General features: G+C 37.6%; 1 protein-coding gene across 6 annotated transcripts in view; it reads left to right on the top strand.

The window, feature by feature from the left end:
- Positions 1–22,329, top strand: part of PER2 (period circadian regulator 2) — a 46,345-nt gene that overhangs the window by 12,793 nt on the left and 11,223 nt on the right. For all 6 annotated transcript variants that reach the window (XM_048313905.1, XM_048313902.1, XM_048313906.1 and 3 more), the window contains 15 exons: positions 3,490–3,994; positions 4,686–4,754; positions 7,837–7,991; positions 8,496–8,617; positions 10,151–10,352; positions 11,919–11,970; positions 13,304–13,446; positions 13,663–13,741; positions 18,464–18,570; positions 19,170–19,323; positions 19,508–19,616; positions 19,990–20,121; positions 21,305–21,401; positions 21,949–22,105; positions 22,188–22,315. In XM_048313905.1, coding sequence (XP_048169862.1) covers positions 3,708–3,994; positions 4,686–4,754; positions 7,837–7,991; positions 8,496–8,617; positions 10,151–10,352; positions 11,919–11,970; positions 13,304–13,446; positions 13,663–13,741; positions 18,464–18,570; positions 19,170–19,323; positions 19,508–19,616; positions 19,990–20,121; positions 21,305–21,401; positions 21,949–22,105; positions 22,188–22,315 — 1,993 coding nt within the window. In that variant the 5' untranslated portion in view covers positions 3,490–3,707. The remainder of the gene's footprint in view (positions 1–3,489; positions 3,995–4,685; positions 4,755–7,836; positions 7,992–8,495; positions 8,618–10,150; positions 10,353–11,918; positions 11,971–13,303; positions 13,447–13,662; positions 13,742–18,463; positions 18,571–19,169; positions 19,324–19,507; positions 19,617–19,989; positions 20,122–21,304; positions 21,402–21,948; positions 22,106–22,187; positions 22,316–22,329) is intronic.

Raw genomic sequence — 22,329 nt, 5'->3', positions numbered from 1 at the left:
TGCAGAAGCTCTGGCATGTTGTTAGTTAGAACCAGAAGTGACATGACTGAATTGCTTCCTGACACAAATTTCTGCCAGGTATCAAGAGGGAAAAAAAAAAAAAAAATCATGTAGTGTCTCCTAAGAGTCAGCATCTTTTTGTTTTCTGTTGGTAATTCTCTCAATCTGTACTCACTGCTTAAAATAAAAATGTTTTTTAAAACCCTGAAAGCTTGACTGTCATTGAATCAATCAACTCTTGTTCCAGGAGTTACAGGAAATTCCTCAAAAGTTATTGGATAGCATATAGATTTGTTTGTTTATTTATTTACTTAGGGAACAATTGTCTCCCATCTAAGGAAACACTGATGAAGTTTCCTACAAATACTTGGCAGAAGCTAGCCTGGGTGTCAGGGAAAGAAGGGAGGAGATGAGACAATAGATGATATTTGGAGGTGGAGAAAATTAGTCACCAGTGGTTTAATAACTCAGAATTTCAAACTGTAAGACTCTACATGCTAGCAATGGCACATTTTCATTGCCCCTTAAACTTCCAAGGATTGCAGAAAAGACTTTGGGAAAATAAGGAAGGGTTGTGTCAAAGAAACGTTTGTGAACAGCTCTCATGGCTGAAAATTCTACAGCACATGTAATCCTCTCTGGCTTCAGAATTCAGGAGAAGAGGTTTCTCGTGCCTAAAGACTAAAACACAAAATATTTACATCAGAGTAGGAAAGCTGTGGCACAGTCATTGCTCTTCCTATAAATAGCACAGTTTTACTAAAACCACATTACTGTGATATATACTGGGCTAATTATCTTCACAGAACTTAGGGCTATGCTGAAAGTCTGTTTTCTGGTAGTTCATGTTTATAAACCTATAAATAGTGATTTACATAGTTTTCTTTATAGGATTAAATATAGCAGCCCAAAGTTGTTATTTTTAAATTTTTTTTTTTATTTTGTGAGCGCTCTTTCCCCTTATCTCTAAAGAAAACATATAATTTCCTAGCAGATAGTGGTGTTTTGATCAGGGCAGTATTTTTTCTCATGTATCTAAAGCTCTTTCAAAGTAGCATTTTGTCAGGAAAACAGGAAGAAACTCCAACCTTGGGCACAGTATATAGTATGAGAAATTTTAGCTCTTGTCTTAAGTTTGTACACCTCAGACCTCCTTTAAGGTGATGCTGTGAGTGCCTTTTTTCTGAAAGCTTCATTTCAATCATGGTGGGGTTAATTACCTTTACTCACTAATTCTCCATAGAGCTTTATAACCACAGTGTCCTCTGAGGAATAATAGACAACTGACACATGGGAAGTGGCTTTTGAGAGTGGCTTCAGTTATTTACCCAGACATGCTCTGATTTACACAGCACTTGCAGTAGTGTTCAGAGCATCTCCTGGGTGCAAATGGATCAATACATTTATAGAGCCCTCCTCACCTGTGCAGTAACAGGAGGTTTGTCTCATGTGCTGCCCCTGCAGGCATTCCCTGTGCCACATTCCATCTTGGCTCTCCTTGGTGGTTTTGGTTCTTCTCACACCCAGCCAGGCGTGGCTGAGCACAGGCCATGCCTCTGCAGCCGCTGGCATGGGCAGCACTGGGCACTGAGGCTCGTGGGCAGTGCATGGCCAGAGCCGATGGAGCTCCACTCAAAGGTCTCCTAAGGAAGGCAAGGGGAAGTGTGAGCTTGCTCTATCGCAGAGACTAAATTAGAGATGAGCTATCTGCCCTAGTTAATCATTGGCCACCAGAGAATGTGCCATTGTGACATAATCCTACAGTTTCGTCTCAGAGTAAATATTCTTTTATCGCATGGTCTGGTTATGTAATTTTCAAGACAAAAGTGGTTAACCTTAGTCCAGAAAAAAACTGTCAGAGCTACTGAAGGGTAATTCAGTGCCTGTATAGTAGTGTTCAGTACAGCAGCCTAACAGGATGTCAGTTTTATCTGGATTGAAGTACCTGAAGGGAATACATGCGGGAGGGAAATGTCAGTATATTTTACTCTACTGAAAGGCGTTTTTCTATTATCACCTATAATAAAGTACTAGCAAATAAACTCGTAAGGAGAAAAAAAATTTATATTTTTATACCATTACTGATAGCCTAAGTGGATGTCCTTAAACTATACTTTTAAATGAAAGCAGATACCTTGCATATTATTTTGACCTGATGAGGAGACAAGTAGTGTTTTCTGAAAAACTCTAAAAAAAATGTAAAATGTCTGGAAAAACATCAGTTAGGAGGGTAAGAAAATAGCTTCCATGTGGTGTTGCTTTGGGGGAAGTTGAATCATAGTGTGTTTTAAATTGCTATTGTGAATGTTTTCAATGACAGTCTTTCTTAAAAATATAAATATTTATTTATTTGCGTTTAAAACAAAACTGCTGTAGTTAATATTAACAAAACTTGATTGTGAATTTTTTTATTGACTGTTATTCCAGTCAGAGGTTTATTAGTTAATAAGTGTAATCTTGAATATTTTAAAGGAACAAAGAGAAAGGAACACACATTGTTCTGTTGTCTTGAAAGCAACAGAGATTCTCAAAAGAGAATCTTAGTTCATAGTTTTACACTATTGTTGTCTCAGAGTTGCTGAAATGGATGAGGATGTGACTCAGATTAAATATGATTTTTTAATTAATAAAGCTGAACTGCTCTCCAGTACTTCTCTTTTGATGGTACTTCAGTATTGGTCTGTCCTTGATTCACCTCTGTATACAGTTTGATTTTTGAGCCTGGTGCATTAGAATTTGGTTTAAAAGCAGGGATATGGGGTTTTTTTTTTTGTTTTAACCTTACTTTTCCAAGCAATTTTTATCATACCCCCCCAAATTAGTGGTAATCAGTAGACAAAATTATTCTCGGGGTTATTCATGCCTTAGAATTTTTGGTGGTGGTAAATAAGTGTGTTTGTATTCTTAGTTTCCCTGTTCCTACTGTATGTTCTGTCTGCCTACCTACATGGCTTTTGTACGAAGACAAACATGAAGAGTATAGCAGTGTTCCCTTCCAACTGATCTTAAAAGAAAAAAACCCCCAAAACTATGTATTTAAAAAACCCCCAGTATAAAACAGAAAAACAATCCAAATTTCCTCCAAACCAATTAAGCAGCGTCCAGATGTCTGAATGTAGTATTTTCTTTATCAAGGTAAACTGAAAGGCAGTGGAGTGGTTTCACTGAAAATCATATTATCCAAATCTAGGTAGCAATACTGTCAAGTATTAAGTAGGAAAACAGAAAACAAGGGAATATGTGAACTTTTAAGGAGTTTTTCCATGTTTATGCAACTTTCTTTTTGTGTGGGTTTTTACTAAAAAAGAAATACCCTCTTCATGATAAAACATTTTGAGATTTTCAATTTAACTGAAACATTTCACCATTTAAGTGCTGAATATATTAACCATGAATGTCAATTTTTACTTTCTTCAGTCAGTGCAAATTCCAGTTTGTCAGCAAGGCAAATAAGAAAGTAATTTTTTTCTTCCTTCCCTTCCTCCTCAGATTTTTGCATCTGTACTTCCAAACAGAGCTTGTACAGAGGGAAAATTCTGAATATGGCTTGATTTGCTCTTGGTCTTGACAGTGTCTCTAATGAGTGTCCCACGGACTCTATCAAGTTCTGGGGGTTCTCCTCTAGCACTGAGGAGCAGAACCCTGAGCAGCAGCCTGGTATCAGTGGAAACATTTCTCCGTCATTCTCTTTAAAAGAGCAGCTGAAGATGAGTGATTATTCTGGACTTCCAAGTAACCATAGCCAGATGATTGCTGAAGATTCAGAAATTCAAGCAAAGCCTGAACACTCTCATGAAGTTCTTCAGGAAGATATTGAAATGAGCAGTGGCTCCAGTGGAAATGATTCCAGTGGAAATGACTCTAGTGGGAATGACTCCAGTGGGAATGACACAAATGAAAACTATTCAAGTGGGCATGACTCTCATGGTCATGAATCTGATGAAAATGGGAAAGATTCAGCAATGCTCATGGAATCTTCAGACTGTCATAAAAGGTAATAGCTATCGTTAAATACATTCCATTTTTATTTTTGCCCCTGAAGACTTTTTTCATTTGAATCAATATTTCTGAATAATAACTAAGATATAAAGCCTGTTCAGCATAGAGCTGAGTGTGCTACTTAAGTTGTACTCTCATGTGATGTAAATTGTGTAATATAATTTATAAAGAAAAGGTCTCTGCTGTTTGTATGGTCAGCATCATTTGCATCTTTCTACTCATTGTGTGTTTAACTTGCCTTATTTATTTATTTTCTTGTACACCAACTTCTGTAGTTGAATATCAAAACCTGTCAGTTTATTCTTGTGTGACGATACAACCATGCTATTTTAATCTTTTAAATAATAGTTTATTGTACAGAGCAAAGCTATATTAAGAACCACCTCCCTAGTGGTCCTGTGAGGACCAGGGTGATAGGACTCAGTTATTCTTATGGGTCCTTTCCAGCTCAAGGAAGGTATTCTATGCTTCTTAGACAAATGTTTACAGCTTTAGTGCCCATTTGTTGTACCATGCAGAAGCTTTTAAAATTTGGGGTTGGGGGTTTTGAGGTCTTTTGTTGTTTTGTTTTGGTTTGTTTTTTTTTTTAGGTAGCCAGTCATTAATAGGAAAATAAAAAGCTAAAATTAACTAAAAGTTGTTTGTTAGGTTTCCAAATATTAATCTTTTTTCTTTCCTTTTTCTAGTTCAAGCTCAAATGCGTTTAGTCTGATGATTGCAAACTCTGAACACAATCAGTCCAGCAGTGGATGCAGGTAAATGAATAGGCATATATTTTTCAGTAATTTGCATGTATGCTAAATGCTAAAAATGAGATAATGTCATATTTTGGGTTGTTTGTTTTGTTTTGCCTCAACCTGGATGACTACACAAGAGATCCTGTCTTTGCTTCTCTTCCTGTCCATAATCAGTAGCATGTTGTAGTAACCACTTGATTAAATTAGAGCTTTTTGTTGCTGTTCCATGTGAGTTGTGTGGTAACCTTTAAAGTCATGTTACTTTGTTTTGATTTGGTAGCTTAACTCTGTAATTTTTTTTTTGTGAGTCCCATTGAATGTTGCTTCAGTTATGGTGGGGTTTTGTAGCTTTTAAATTTTTTACTCTTCAGAATTTAATCTGAACCTGGTGGTGTGTTAATATCAGAATTCACCATTGAGTTGGATTATTCCTGGTGTCCAGCAGCTGTATCATCTGCCTCTCCTATGTTCCATTTGCTGGGATTCAAGCCTCCAGGGTGTAAGGATAAAGGATACACAAACACCAGCTGCAGGAATCCCTCTGTATGAACTCTGCTTCTGTCCCTGGTAGCCTTGAGGACCATGGTAGCTTGAAGGCTCATCTTTAGATACTTCAGAGTGCCCTGCTGTACTTGTTTTTTTAAGTCAGCTGATCAGGAGATCAAAACCTGGTCCTGAGCAGATCAAGGCTATCTAGCTAGAGCATGGTGATGTTAAGACCCATATCTGAGACCTGCCTACCTGAGCATGTTTCTACCTGATGCAGTTCCTAGAAAAGTAGTAAATTAAAATTAACTCCTATGCACCATTTGTTGCTTGCTCAACATATTTTCTGTGTCTGCCTTGCAGGCACCTGGAGAGCTTGTTCCACGCTGTATTTTCAACTGGAAATTGTGATCTAGAGTTTATGTTGCTTAGTATGAAAGGGTGAACCAAAGGCATTTCTTAATCTTTGTTTCCTCTTGATTCATTTCTCTTCATTTGCAAGATCTCGGAGGGAGTTACTTAGTGGATTTTTTTTGACATTTCAGTTTTAAATTTCATTAATAGCTCTCTGCTCCAAAATAATTAGGAATCCAGATGGTACAGTGTTCTCCCCAGCCATCAAGCACAGTGCTAGGGGGTTACAGGGTAGAATCTGATAATCTTTTGGGAATGGGAGACTGAAGATATCTAGAGAATGCTCTTTAAAGAGAAGACTAAAGTAGTCTGATAAACTACTTATCTCTGTAGGCTCAATCTTTGATTCAGACTACTGGGGTTTGCATTCAGTATCAGTGCCAACCAACAGCTCTAGTTTGCTATCTGTAGGTACCTTTCCAGTTTGCTGTCCACAAAAAGCAAGATGAAAAGCTCGTATCTTTATAGAACTTCCTTATTCTGTCCTCTGCAAGTCACACCTTCCCTGTGGCTGCCTACTGTGCCTGATGCTACTGCTCTCTGGAAAAACATTTTGGAGTTGAGTAACTTATTTTCCAAGAATGTCCATCTTCTGTATTTGCTGCTACCGTAGGCTAATTTGGAAAGGTTTTTTTTCTTGCAGAAGAGTCTGACCACTCTCATGGAGCAGTCTGTACTCTGAGAGTACAAACCAACAATATGCTCAGTTATTTCATAATCTTTCCTCTCTCTCTTTTTCCCTACTGCCAGCATGGAGGGTTCTTCTATGAACCTCTGTTAACAAAGCCCTGTTTGATTGCAGCTGTCCAAACCGTCAAGCCACATTGTACACGTGATTTTAATACAGCATGAACATAATGTTTCCCAAGGGAGTACTGTGCTCTTTTTGTTTGATCCCTTGCCATTATTTCTTGGTACAAAATGACCAGTGAGTAAATGAATACTGTGTTTCTCATAGTACATTGTGATGTCAGCTAGAACAATGTGTATTCTCTAGTACAAGTCAGCTTTGTCACTTTGCAACCATTTTTGGTAAAATATACCTAACACCTGTCAGATGATTTATCTACCTTTTCAAGCTCTTAAAACTTCCCAGAAAAATGTTCAGAAATCCTCTTGAAAATTACTTGGAAGCTGAAGCCACTTTACTGACCGCTTCAGTCAGGCAGTGCAGTTGCCAAGATTATTGTTTCTACAGTGGTGCCTAGGGTAACTTCTTACAGATTACCAGCCATGACAATCAGGTGGTAAGAGAAGACCTCCCTTTGGAAGGGAAAAAATTTTCAGGAAGATTTAAGAACAGCTCTGTAATCCTCTTGATCATGGTGAATGATAAAATCTCCAGTGTGAAAACCAAGGTGATTTATTATTTTAACTCCTTCCTACCCATCTGCCATCCATCTTTGCTATCCTCTCCCTCACTTCCCTCACCTCCTTTGGTCTTCCTTTTGGATTGTGTCAGCACCTCTCAATAATGGGGAGAGATACCGGGAACTGTAAAGGAAGGTGATAACTTTCTGATATTGGCACTGATAATCTCTGTATCACCTTCTACACTTAGACAGTTCTCCTGAACACGCACCTGAGAACTATGAATGCAGCTTCTGTCTCCAGCCTCCTCTGATTCTTTTCCTTATAAATTTAGTCAAAGTTTCCTTATCTTACTTAATGTATTGCCATGCTTAGCTGGGATATGTTATTCAAAGGATTTCTCCATTTGTTTTGTTAACTTGATACTCTCCCACTGCCATTCCCTTTTCAGGGACCTTTCTTAAGAGAACCTGCTTGAACAGGAGGTGAAGACTTGAATGGGCCTCCTGCTTCTCTCCTTTGAAGTCCATGAACATTTCTGAGTTTCATTTTGAAAGGAACTAAGGAAAATACCACTAAAAAGGGAGGAGGGAGACTGTGGCAAAGAGAAAAAAAGAAATTCTGTGGTGCTTGGGCATATGTACTGTTGCACATAAAGAGTACATTTTACAATCACACTCCAGGTGGTGGTAAATCTTTCATTTTAAATGGTAATGTAAGAATTTCCATAAGTTCTGAAAGTTGTTACTGGGTACTGGAAAAGTTAATGAGGCTAGTGGTACAAATTGATGTGTATGACAAGTGTCAGAGTGCATTTGGGCTTCTTTGAGGATGATGTGTCACTTCAGGCATTCAAGTGATGTTCTGTTTTTTGTTTTTCATCTTACAGTAGTGAGCAGTCCACTAAAGCCAAAACACAAAAGGAATTGCTGAAAACATTGCAGGAGCTGAAAGCTCACCTTCCGTCTGAGAAGAGAGTCAAAGGCAAATCTAGTGTCCTAACGACATTGAAATATGCCCTTAAAAGCATTAAACAAGTTAAAGGTAATCAAGTGTGATACTGCCTAGTTAATGCCAATCTGGCTAAAGTGAAACTTTCAGAACAGGAATTTAAATAAACTTGGCATAACACAGAGAACTGTATTATGTCTGAAAACCTTTGTAACCAGATATTTTCATGTCATTCCTACTTGTTGGCTCTGTTAACTTTTGCTCCTTTGGGAGTTAAAGCGGCTCTCTAGAGGCTTCATATTTTACTACTGTTTGGTTGAGTTAGAAAATTAATTTGAAAACAGTTTACAGTTTCATACTGTTTGAACTGTCGAACAGCCTGAAATTCGTGACCATTCATATATGGGTATACTAAGATGTGCACATTTATTTGAGTTATTGATGAGGAAGCTCTACCAAGGCAAAAGATGTATGTGGAATAGTGCCTAGACTTCCCAACTTCTGCATTTTGCCAAAAAATGTTTTTGCTGCTTACTGCTTCTAGGCTGGGTGTTTATTGATAATCGTGATTATAAATTGTTTGTTGTTCTCATGTAGCCAATGAAGAATATTACCAGTTGTTGATGATTAATGAATCCCAACCTGCTGGTCTCAATGTATCATCTTACACAGTGGAAGAAGTTGAGACTATAACTTCAGAATACATCATGAAAAATGCGGTGAGTGTGGTGACCTGAGTCTGCAGTGTGTATTGAAAATGTTTTCTAGAACTGGAATTTTCAGGCATGCCTTCTTTTTACAAGGGAAGAGTTGGTAGTTAGGCCACAAAGCTGAAGAAAATGCCTTTTGCCTTCCAGGGGATGTTGAGGAGAAACTGAGCCTTTTCAGACTTCACAAATACAATTTGTTTCTGTCAGTTAGGTGGGAAATAAGTAGTCTTGAACTCCCTGATCCTCTGAATTGTACCTTATGCCTGGAGGTCGTGGTGTGACACATACCAATATCCGTGAGATACAAAGCACTGTGAAATATCATTAGTTTTCATTTTAGTGCACTTGCAAAAGTTGGAGAGTTAACTTTTTCCAAATTTTAGTCAAGGCAGATGGTGAATCACTTCAGCTTATTCTTATAACTAGAGGTTATTTGATGTTTCACCAGTTCTTTGTGTTAGTGTGACTGAAGAGTGACAAAAGTACTGGAATCACTCTGTCCTTTTCTGTGGGATTTGTCTGGTCTTCGCAACAGGTACAAGGCTTTCTGTGGGATCCAGTGATACTGTATTCTCATTGAGATAAGAACAGCTAGGACCATCAATGTAGTTCTAGCAGTGAAATGATAATCTGAATGATTTTTTAAATTATATTTATTTCCATATTACTAGTATTTTAGGGATAAGTTATGGAGCCTTCAAAAAATAATGGCATATAAGTGTATTAGAGTGCCTTCTACTATTTTTTTAAACTGAAACCTCTGTTTGAATGTATGAAGTTCTGAATTCTCTAAAACAAGAGCATGGTGGGGGATGTTCCATAGGTTGAAGTAGGTGGGTTTTGTTGAATCTATGAATAGTAAAAGCTGCCCACAAGGTGAAATAAATAGGAAGTGTAGAGTACAACTGAGAAATTCAGCCAAATATCATAAACATTGTTCAATTAATCTGAATATCCATTTGTGAAAGCAGTGTTCTGCTGACAGCTCTTAAGTTCCTGTACAGGGTTTGTGAATGGAGCACGAAGGGTTGTGACGCAGGAAGCTCCTCTGCATCAGGAAGAGAAACAATACAAGTGGAGTGTGTGGGACTTCTTCCCACCTGTGTACTCATTATTTTTTACTAAGTGGTTTCAGTGGATGGACCAACTAACACAACCTCTTACAAACAGCTGAATTTCATAAATGTAAACCATACCTGTAACAAGCACAGGGAAAATGGTGAAGTTATATAGCTGGAAGGTCATTAATTCTTAATTTGAAAATTCATTCTGCATCATGGAACTTTAGACAATGATATTTAGGGCTTGTAACCCATAAATAGTAGTGTATTATTCTTACTACATAATTGGAAAGTATTCTGTCTGTGTCTACTTCATAAGCAGATTCATTGTGTTGAACTACATCTGTAATAAAATAAAATTTCCTTAATTCTCATTTTGAACCTACTAATGTTTTTATATCTTAAATGTTTTTCTCAGAAATATGTGCTGCACTGAAGAATGTTTCAAACTGTCTAAATAATTTGAGATTTTTGTTTTTAGGATATGTTTGCTGTAGCTGTGTCTTTGATAACTGGGAAAATTTTGTACATCTCTGATCAAGCTGCTTCTATTCTCCGCTGCAAGAGGGGTTATTTTAAAAATGCCAAATTTGTGGAGTTCTTGGCACCTCAGGATGTCAGTGTGTTCTATACTTCTACCACCCCATACAGATTACCATCATGGAATATTTGCAATAGAGCTGGTGAGTGGTCTCAACAGCAGATATTTCTCTGACCTTCTTTCAGTCGTACAAATGCAAATACTTGCACTGATTTGGAATGTCCTTCCATCCTTCCCCCCATCACTTTTTGAGGGTATAGCACACAGGGGCATTATTAGAACATCTCTGAACAATACTAGGTGTATAAATCTATTTTATAAATCAGCAGGATTTGTCTGTTGGTCAAAAGTCTTCTGAATGTCATTGTTTATCAGTTCTCATGCCCCTTTCAGCCAGCTGGTGAAAGAAAACAAAGTAGGAATTTATGCTGAATGGTGAATTTACTTTCCACTTTTACTAGCAATCAAATTAAAACAATTTTTCTTCACATTTTCTCTTCCTCAAGTATAAAGGGGACATTACTCTGTCTCCTTCCTTTTAAAATGGTTATGATTTGAATACTGGACACCTTGATTACGGTGTAGAAAAAGGTATTCCAGCTGCCATCACTGTGCACTCACCAAGTGTAACCATAGCTCTCTTCTTCCAGCCTTAGAAAAATTATATTAGGCATAATTAATGGTGAAGTATGAGATGTCTCAGGGCACTTGATATTTGTTTGTGGTAGGATTGTTTTACTCACGTACCTACAGCCATTAGTAATTGAGAAATATCTGCCAACTATTTCAAATAAACACTTGAAATTCAAGTCTGCTCTAAATGTTTGAAATTCCAATCCATTGCATACTAAATCTATGACATTGAGCCAGGGTGTGAACCATATTTAATCTAAAAAAACCAATTAGCAATAAACATGTACTAAGCAATGCATACATAAAGCAGGTCAAAAGGGACCTTGTGGGGTCTCTAGTGCAACCTCTGGCTCAAAAAAGGGTCAGTGATAAATGCTGACCATATAATCCTGATTACTCAGTTATGCAGGAGGTTTTTTGGTTTTACTTTCTTGAAACATTTTCTGTAGCTCTATTATGTTTGTGTATAGCTTCAAGTTTAAGAAATGCAGTAAGTAGAACTGTGCACACTCTTGTGTATCAGCTGCCCTACGATATAATATCCAAAGGTATTGTGCACTGGAGGCCCTTGAAATGCCAGAGCTTCCCTTGGAAATCAGTGAGTGGCTACTCTGGAAGAGGAGGGAAATAAGCTTAAAACATGAGAAGAAGCCTTCAGAAAAAAGAGAGAAGAGGGATGGTAGGAAGTGTATTTGGTGATCGAGCTGTCCTTGTGTCTTTCTAGGAAAAAGGTCAAATTTTGGGGTCATAGGTAATCAAGCATTTTTGGTCATTGGTATAAAGTACTGTGAAAGAGTTGATAAGAGTAAGCAGCTCAAACTGGAGAGCTGTTTAGATATGTTTAGGAAAAAGACTTGATAAAAGGAGCTGTGACTCACACGCCAGCCTCAGAATCTGAGTGATGTTCAAATTTAGTTGCCTATGATGTGCATTGTTTAACAAATACATATGGAGACTTCAGGGAACATAAACTTAAAAAAATTCAACCTTTATTATCTAAGGAAAATTCTTGTACGAAATATCATAATCTTCTAGTAGTTTGTAACTTGGTATGAAATATGCTTAATATTTCTAGAGTCTTCCACCCAGGATTGCATGGAAGAGAAATCTTTTTTCTGTCGCATCAGGTAAGACAATATTACAAAGCCTAGTGTTGCATTATGAAACCAAGCATTACATAAATATTAGACTTTTATAAGAACCATATGGTATGTACGTTTCATGCTTTTTCATAATGTGATTTTAAAGCAAAACATATGCACATCCTTGAGTTGATTAACTGTAGAGCTACAGAGAAAACTGAACTCATTTTGGGAAGCTGCATCTTGGAAGTTAATCCATGTGAATATTGACCTTTGTGCCATACAGGAAGGTGATACAGTGTCTCCTCCTGCTCTGGAAAGCCTTTGGTTCATGTAAATAGAGCTGTTCTGTTTGGCGCCTGCTTCAGAGTCTCCTTCATTCTAAAAAATTAATGTCTCAAATTTGTCTCAAGTATCCCCTGGGAAGATACTTGAGGGTAACTTGACTGGTCTCTTTTGCAGTTAATAAATGGCACAATTCTTTTGGTTTGGTTTTCTTCCTTCTTTTCCTGCCCCCAATCACTCGTCTTTAGTTGTTTGTTTTTTTTTTTTTAATTTAGGCAAAGCTGGCAACGTAGTTCATGTTCTTTCTTGTGCAATTTGATTTCTTGATGCTTACTGCCTCTCTGGCAGCATTTCTGAAACAAAAATAGCGGATCCAATTATTTAATTACTTCTGGAATAAATGAATACTTATTATTGAGGTATGAATAAACTTTAAAAGAATTGGAGGTAATGCAGAGCTCCAGAGTGTTGCATTGGATGTACTGTAGAATTACTCCTGGAGTTACTGGACATTTTTTTATCCAACTAACACTGGTTTCAAAAGCTTTACTTTTATAAAGCTCCGCTGTTATAAACTTATTACAACTGATTTTCTTTGGTCACTGTGTAAATGGTGGTTGTTTTCATTACTATGTTTGCATTCTGGTTAAGCAAACAGCTGTTATTAAATATTGAGTCTTTACTCCTTCTAAACTGGAATAAATATTGATTAAAAAGATGATCTTTATGTTAACTGAGGGGATATAGCAGTCTTCATAAAAAAGCCCTGTAAATTCATCCCTCTGAAGGACAACAAAGTAACTTAATCTATTGCGTGAGCTGGGTTTTTCGATCCAACTTCCATGTAATGCTGTTGTGGATATTTGTTTTGGGCAGTAGAAAGGACAGCACAATCTTTATGGAAGTTGGTATGCAAAGGATATTATCAGAATTAGATTCTCTTCCATAAAAAAAAAAAAAGCTAAGATCTTGGGTGCTATTTTAGTAGCTAATATGCAGTTCTTGTGTCATGAGGGAAATACAATGGACAAATTAAAATTTTATTTAGCATAAGATGAATCTGTTGAAATAATTAACTCTCTTTAATTATTAGTGCGGGCAAGGAGCGTGAAAATGAGATTTGCTATCACCCGTTCCGGATGACTCCTTACCTTATCAAAGTGCAAGATCCAGAAATAGCAGAAGACCAGCTTTGCTGTGTGTTGCTTGCAGAAAAAGTCCATTCTGGTTATGAAGGTAATCCTTGAGTGCACAAAGACTAGTTTGCTTTCCTAAAAGTAAGAGCTGTTCAAGCTTTATTATAGTGAAAGAGAATTGTTTCTGTTCTCTATCCTTGCTGAGATGCTGTGAGCTAGCAAGCTGCTTTCCTGTATGCTCTTGGCCAGAATTTTGGCAGCTTGAGGTATTATATATGAAAAATCCCCAGTTAATATGCTTTTATTTTTCTCTTAGCACCCAGAATTCCTCCTGACAAAAGAATTTTTACGACTACGCACACACCGACCTGTTTGTTCCAGGATGTAGATGAAAGGTAACTTACAAAAAGTATTTTTCAATTTTCTGTTGAGCAAGCTATCCAATATCTTTGTAGTATTTAAGATGTGTTTGTGGGGTTAAAAAATTGTGCAACTGCTGAAGAGTGTTTAACCTAAGAAAAGTACATCCCCCCATTTTAACTAAGCATGAGAACACATTACACCAGTATTTAAGTGTATTGAAGTGCTTGCTAACAACTTGTTCTTCCACTTTCCTTCCCTCTGGGGAAATTCTGGACATAAATTCAATCAATGAACCCATGGTCAAAAGAATTCCTGTGCTGCCAATTATGACCTGTATGAGACACTTAGGTGTGAGGTTTTGGGTTTTTAAGTTTGATTCAACAAGTATGCTGCTGTCACTCTCTGCTGGCCCAGATACAACTAGAGGTACATCTTTTAAATGCAATATTAGATCTTTTTTTTAAAAAAAGGTATATAAAAACTGTTCAAATTACACTGGCTGAAGACTTCACATTGCTTTGACAGTCATGAAAGCTGGTTAGAGTAAGTATTTAAGTTCTAAATTAGAAACAGAAATATCACCTGGGATCTTAATGTATGTACAAAGACTTAGGAGCTGAGGTCTAAACCAAGCTTTCATAGAATCATTTAGGTTGCAAAAGACTTCTGAGATCAAGTCCACCACTCAACCCTGTCCCTAAATGCCTCATCTGCACATTTTTTAAATACCTCTGGGGATGGTGACTGCACCACTTCTGTGGGCAGCCTGTTCCTTGACAACCCTTTCTATGAAGAAGTGTTTCCTAATACCCAGTCTAAACCTACCCTGGTGTAATTTGAGGCCATTTCCTCTTGTCCTATCACTTAGTACCTGGGAGAATCAATGCTCTCACCCAACTTGCTGTTGTCTGCAAACTGATGGAGGGTGCTCTCCATCCTCTTGTCCAGATCATGGATAAAGACATTAAACACAACTGGACCCAGTCCTGAGCCCTGGGGAACATCACTTGGTAGCAGCCACCACTTGGATGTAACTCCTTTCACCCCCGTTCTCTGGGCCTGACCATCCAGCCAGTTTTTTACCCAGGGAAGTGTGCACCTGTCCAAGCCACGAGCAGCCAGTCAGTCTTCTGGACTGCTTTTGGTGGAGTCTTGCAAAGGATATTTAGGTGATGGAGCCATAAGGTCTGTGGAAAGAACAGAAGCTACTCTTTCAGAGTCAGGAGCATGTTTGGCTGAGGGGAAGATGATAATCTCAACAAGCTTTTAAGGACAGTGATGCAGTTTGGAATATTGTAGCATTTTGAAGACTTGATAAGAGAATTCACTTATTCCTGAGTTGAAAACACTGCCTTTCCCCTTTCTTTTCCTCTTTCCTTGGTATTTTCTTTGTGGTGGTTTCTGATATTTGGGCTATATATGGGACTTCATTTTGATTTTATTTTTTTTCCTCCTTAGCAAAAACTAAGATAGCTACAATGGTAACATCTGACTTCTGAGATTCTCCCCTTTGTTTTTAAGCATTCTAAGAATGCTAAAACTTCCTTTGTAGGTTGAGATGAGGGGGATGTCTTCAGACAGAGTAGGAGTATAATGGACAATTTTGAGATTCTGTGGTATTTTTTGTGTGGAAATCTTGTTTCAGAAAAAATATTTCATTCTTGGCAAAACCTTTAAATGCAGCAGAAGAGAGAAGGGATTGGGGAAAGGAGGTTTATTGGGATGTTCAACTAAGATGGAGTCAAGGTAAAAAGAATACTGTTTGACTTCTGAGACAGTTTTATCTGTAGAGAGGCAGACGTTGTGGCTAAGTTGAGTTCCTGTAGGATAGACAGTGCAATGCTGACAAACTGTTTTTCCATGGTGTGATTTATACAATCCCTCTAAACAGCTGAAGTTGATAAAAGAACTGCTTAATCCACTGTAGTTCTGTCTTCTTCATGGATTTTTCTCTCTTTCATTCCCACCCATGCTCCAAGCCAGCTGCAGAGTGGGTTTATCTTTTCAAAGAGGCTGAGGGTGCAGTGCAAAGCTTCTGTTCCTCTGTGCATCCACAGCTCAGTGATCTCCAGTAGTCACTTCACAGAAATGGCAAGATTACTGAGTGGAGAGCCTTGCCCTTATTCTTGGGCTTGAGTGGAACAACTCCAGTAAATACCTTCCCTGTGGATACTGTGGAAGCTTCTTTCCTCTCAGTCTGATGTTACCACTTGTTCTCAAATACCATTTTCTAACACTTCCAGTGAGGGTTGATTACATCTAGTCTGAAGTTAGGACTTTGCGTCATTTATTTCTGTTCTCGTGATTGTGTAGTTGATTTTGTTTTTAATTATTTAACTCCTGAGAGCATTGGCAGCCAGATAAATGTTTACCAAGGCATGCATATGCAGTTTATTGCTCTTAAGCTCTCCAGGGTCTGGTGGAATACACAAAGCAATAGATTCTTAGGGAAAGCAGAGTCTTAATATTTAAAAATGTGCAACTGAGCACCTGCTGTTGACTGCACATTGTTCATAATATAACCCTGAAACTGTTGCTTGACTTGCATAAAATAGAGTTAATTTCTGTAATCAGTACGTGTTCACGGGTTGGAAAAAATGCATATTTGTCTGAACTCTGCAGGTGGATCTCTGCACAGAGTATGTTAAGTAAAAAGAAATATTTTCTTGAAATTAAATGGGTCATTCCCATATGTATTTGTTTTAATATATTTGATACTTCATGTGTATAATGGGTGTAAGTAGTTCACAGCAGAGTGATCTTTGTAAATTAATTTAAAGCAGTTTTGTATGTAACTTACAATAATAATATAAAGATACTTCTTATTCATGTCTTTTTGGCACTTTAAATGTCATTCTATAAAACACAAACTAAACTTGCAGCATCTCCTCATTAGCCATTCTTATGCCACACATGCATTTGCATTCATAAAATTAATTTATTAGCTTAACCTCTGAATTTTTATGAGTTCCTCATTATGAGGAAGCATAATGATGCCGAGACATCATTCTCAAATACAGCATTACAGGAGCAAAGAAAGGCTGGTTGGAAGGGACTGCTGGGAGGTCTTGGTTCCATCCTTTTGCTTGAAACAGAATTGTTGCCTTGTCCTGGCTAAGGTCAGCTTTGGCCTTGTCTCAATAATGCCTGAAAGCCTTCAGAGACTTGGTATGGGAAACCTCCTGTGTTTGCACGCCTCTGTTAAAAACCTTTTCGTAGCATGCAGCATAAGCTTTCCAGACGCCAGTCTGGGACCATTGCCCATAATTTTATTGTCTGGCACCATCAAGAAAATTTAACTCAATTTTTGTAACTCCTCTTTCCAGCAGTGTGGGAAGCTCCTGGATCATCTTTTAGTTTCCTTTTCATCAGAACAGGCAAGCCCAGCTCAGTCTCACATTCTAGATCCCTGACTTTCATAAAGCAGGTGGCAAAGAACAGGAACAGTGCTGAACAAAACCTTCTTATGATGTTACTTGATGAAGCCCGAAGTGAAGTCATTCGGAGTTGACTGAGATTGTAAAGTCCTCTAGCAGCACAACTTTTCTCATGTGCTTTGAACTTGGCAGCACTTCTAAATGTCAATGTGTCAAAGTGAGATGATTTGGTATGAGTTTCATGCCAGTTTCTGCTTCGTTGCTTTAGTTCATCTGCAAGCTTTTAAAACTCATTATTAAACTAATTGCTTTGATAATAAGGCATTAGTTGCTATCCTCTTTCCCCTCTCAGCCCCTTTGCTGGAAGGGTATGTTTGATGTTTTGGGGAGCTGATGTAATTCCAGTGGGTTGTTGGAAGTGCAGTGTTGAAGGCATTTGTTGCATAATGCTTTTGACTTCCTACACGACACAGATCCCTTGTCTGGTGCACTGGGGCTAAGTTCTTCATTGAAGCTATTCAGACACCTGAGTATCTCCCTACCCTGGGGCTGTGTCAGTGAGTGGGGCTGGGGGGAAGGTGTACAGTGTTTTGAGCTTACAAGATGACTTGCTGGCATCTGGCAACTTAAACATTACTGACTAGCATTGACTTACTGCATTTTTTTCCAAAGCATGTTTTTTTTCAGTGGCTAACCTGCATGGTAAGGTGCAAAGAGGCTTTTGTGAACTTTCAGTCTTTATCCTTAATGCAAATGCTTGAAGCTATCAATAAAAATTATTTTGTCACATAAATTAGTTTTTTGCGTCACTAGAAGTGGTCATTGATAAAGTGCAGGAATTCAGTAACATTGCTTTTAATTCTCTAGTTAATAAGCTTGCTCCCATGCAGCTCCTCTGGGTTGAACTCTTAACCTGCCTGTGAGAAAGTTGTCTTGAGTGCTGGTCAGCTCCCCTGTTGCTAGTTCAGCTGTAATAATCCTGTGATCCTTAGCCATGGCTCACAGCCAAGGGATTGGGGTACTATTTACCTTCATGAGAGTTTTACAAGATTAAACTTTATTAATGCTCTTTTAAAATTAGGGTAAGTATTTATCCGCTAAAGTTAGACAGCAAAGGAAAGACAGAACTGCTGTAGAAGACTCCTTGATTTGGTCTAATCACCACCCCAGAAACAAACAAAGCCCCCCTTGCCCTAAGTGTACTACTGTTGTTAAATTGGCACTGCTTTTTCACCAAATGTAAACTTAAAATTATTCATTCTCTTTATAGGAAAAACAGCAGAGAAAACTTAACTTAAAATGAAAAAGTTTTAAACATGAAATACATATGTATTCTACTTGATTTTTATTATTTTTTCTTTGTCTTTCTTTCTCCAGAGCAGTACCTCTGTTGGGATACCTACCTCAGGATTTAATAGGAACACCAGTCTTGGTGCATCTTCACCCAAATGACAGACCCTTAATGCTAGCAATTCACAAAAAAAGTATGTAACCTCTTATTGTGGCAGAAATACAAATTTTTTTCTAGAACTTAATAATAAGGACTACAAAAACCTCAACAAGTAGTAGGAGAAAATTAATTGTGACTTTGATTTTTTTTCCACAAGTAAATACTGAATCTTTTACTGCACAACTTGATTCTTAGTGCAAATTCATGAAAATGAGAAATCACTCAATTTTGAACTTCTGTGAAGCATATGTATCTATTGTAAACAAATTGACTATAAATTAATATTTCATACATAAAGAAAATTTTCTTGAGAATGATATGATAGAAGTTGTCATATCTTAAATTATAGTATTTTTTATTTCATAGAGAAGAAAATAAGAGCCATTCTGGCAATGTTTGTAAAGCTGCTTCTTCAGTCTTCTTTAGCTTGTTGTATTCTAAGGGTGATTTTTTTGACCATAGTCCAGTAAATTATGAAGATTGGCTTATTCTGATAGCTCAGTATTTCTAAATGTATCAGTGTATCCCTCAGGTGGCATCTTCCTCCTGTACAGTTCATTGTAAAATCCTGAATTGTTGAGTAGAATTGTGCAACCATTAATGTGAAATGTCTGTTTGAATCCTTCATTGCAGTTCTTCAGTACGGAGGGCAGCCTTTTGACTATTCACCAATCAGGTTTTGCACTAGGAATGGAGATTATATCACCATGGACACCAGCTGGTCCAGTTTCATCAACCCTTGGAGTCGAAAAGTTTCTTTTATTATTGGAAGACACAAAGTTAGGACGTAAGTCAATATATTTTTGTTTTCCCTTCCCTCAAGTTTACATAGTGATCCTTAAGAAAGACAGGAGGGGACAGAATAAGCATTAGATTCTCAGTGGTATATAGGTGGTAAATTGAAGTGGTGATCTCTCTGGGATTGAAACACTTGCATTTGCAGTGAGCTGGTCTATGTTTGGTTTGTGCAGGGGTCCCTTAAATGAAGATGTCTTTGCTGCTCCCAACTACACAGAGGATAGAATCCTTCATCCCAGTGTTCAGGAGATCACTGAGCAAATCTATCGGCTCTTACTGCAGGTACTGCAAGTGCTTTACTGTTACCCTTTCCATTTCCTGCTGAGGAAAGGGTGTTTATCTTTGTGTGACATTTTGCTTAACTTCTTCTACTGTACTGGAATTTTTGGCTACAATCCTGGGAATTACTTGCACTCATGATTACCAGACAAGACTTACTGAAGTATGTTAAAGCTCCAGTTGAAATCTTAAGAATTTCATGTAGCTATGGAGTACTCCAGAGAAACAAACAAAAAACAACCCAAAAAAACCAAGCAACAAGAAACCCAGTGTAAAATAAAATCTCTTTTCCTGATATGGAATTACTGGTGTCCTGAGGCGGGGGGGTGTGTGTGTATACACATATATATGTATTTTCTTATTGTTGTTTTCACAGCCTGTACACAACAGTGGATCCAGTGGCTATGGAAGTCTAGGTAGCAATGGCTCACATGAGCACTTGATGAGTGTGGCATCCTCCAGTGACAGCACAGGAAATAATAATGAAGACACTCATAAGGATAAACCAGTAGGTTTGAGTTTTTCTCGTTCAAGTGTGTGGCACAAGACAAACTAGTTAAAGTGAGGATTTTTAACTTTTAGAATAACATTTTCAAATTGGAAATGGAAGAAAGTATAAAGAAAATGCCATGTTCCTTTTATATTGATCGTAGAAAAACCCTTTTGTCTAAGGCAATAAACACTTCTGGTGTAGATGAAGCCTCAGGGTACTGAAGCACAGTTGTAGGCATGAAAGTCAGTGTTGTGAAGAATTTAAAACTGTAGTGTGTTTACTTAATCTAATGTCTGATACATGTTATATGCTGTGTTTCTGGGAAAACCAGCTGGATATGTGAGAGCAGTTTGTTTTGGGAGGGGAAAGTCTGTAATTACTGTTTTCCCAAATGAAAGTAAGAAGATTAAATGCAGTAATACCTATATAACCAGGGGATAGCTTGACCGAGATCACTTTTAATGTTGCAAAAATAAACCATGTATATAGAACGAAATAAATTGAATGGAATAAACCAATTTTTTAGTTTGTGCTTAGAGCTCTACTTTGTATTTAGTTCTGAAAGCCAAAAATTTTACTTGGTAAGTTGTATTTCTTATAGGCTAATTCTCACAAATCTGATTTGTGCTTCTGTGATCAGACTTTGCAGAGTCCTGCTCTTGCCAAGGTGGTCACTTTCCTGGCTTTCTGTTCTTAAACACTGGTGGAATAAGCAGATGAGGTCTCAGGATTTCTTATTGAACAGGGAAATAGATGCCTGGCATTCCTTCACTACTTCCACAGATAGTGAAGGCTGTTATAGTCTAGTTCTGTAACATCCTGTCAGTGCTTGGTTAAACTTCTAGTAAAAAAACTATCTTTCATAGCACCAATATTTTTTTACCAAGTGATAGGTTAAGGTTTTTTTTAAGTTGTCTTTGTAATGTATATTTTATATTTTCCTATCCAAGATATTCAAGCAGATTAAACAAAGTACAGAGTAACTGTTTGCAAGAAACATACTTTAAATTTCTTCTCTTTCCAATTCCCAATTTTTGCAGCTGCACAATAAAATTGTATACATTCATGTTTCTCCTATGATCAAACTAATTGCAAGATAGAGATTAACTGAGGTTAGATTTAGTCTACTGAGGAACAACTATGCATAATGTTTTATGTCAAAACTTTGAAGTAACTGTTCTTACCAAACTGCTTGCAGGAGGTCTGTCAGTATGCCCGTAAGGTCAAAAATAAAGGACAGCATATTTTCACTGACAGTAAGGCAAAACTGGACTATAAGAAAGAGTCTTTTGCAGGTAAGACATTAGCAGTTACTAGTCTCTTGTGCTGGTGCCTTGTATAACCTGACAGTAGGACTTTTTCTAGTTTAGTTCTAATCAATGCATAAAGACAGCATTTTTATTGACTCAAATTATATTGTCCCGTGTCTCTCTACTGTGCCCGGGAAAATATTGTGTTTGGCTATATCTGAATCAATATTGGTGTAACACAGTTAAGGCATGGCCTAAAGCTGTTGTCTTGAAATACCTTAAGTGGGCACAAGAGTTGTCCTCATACTGAGTGTGTTTCAACGTTAATGATATATATTCTCATACAGCCATAGTGTCTATTCCCTTTGGATCCATATGCAATCTAATTAAACTTTTAACTCCAAGAATCCATAAGGACGGGAAAATACTTGCACAATATTCATCTATTAGTGCACAAACCTTTTGCTTTACAGTGGTTAATTTGTGACCTGCTAAATACGTAGAAATGAAAAACCTTTACTACTGTTGCTTTTAGGGGAGTTTGCAAGGATTTAATGTCTTAATTGCATAATAGCAGTATCTCTTTCCACAGAAAAACAAAATACTCCTGGTGGTCAGGTGAAAGATGTAGGGGGAAAGGATACTGCAGGAGCAGCTGCTCCAAAAAATGTGACTACTGAAGAATTGGCTTGGAAAGAACAACCTGTGTATTCCTATCAACAGATTAGCTGTTTGGACAGTGTCATCAGGTAAGCAACCAGTGAGTAAATTACTCTTGACCTTTGGACATTAGACTAGTATGTCTAATATTTTTAAATCATTGTATTTTAGGTACTTGGAGAGTTGTAATGTACCTGGTACAGCAAAAAGAAAATGTGAACCTTCGACAAGTGTTGCATCACTGAGTTCTGGAGTTCATGAACAAAAAGCAGCTGATAATGCTATCCAGCCATTGGGAGGTAACTACATCACA

This window comes from Corvus hawaiiensis, chromosome 10 (genome assembly GCF_020740725.1).
Source record: "Corvus hawaiiensis isolate bCorHaw1 chromosome 10, bCorHaw1.pri.cur, whole genome shotgun sequence".
Classification (NCBI taxonomy): domain Eukaryota; kingdom Metazoa; phylum Chordata; class Aves; order Passeriformes; family Corvidae; genus Corvus; species Corvus hawaiiensis.
This window is presented reverse-complemented; position numbering and strand designations above follow the sequence as displayed.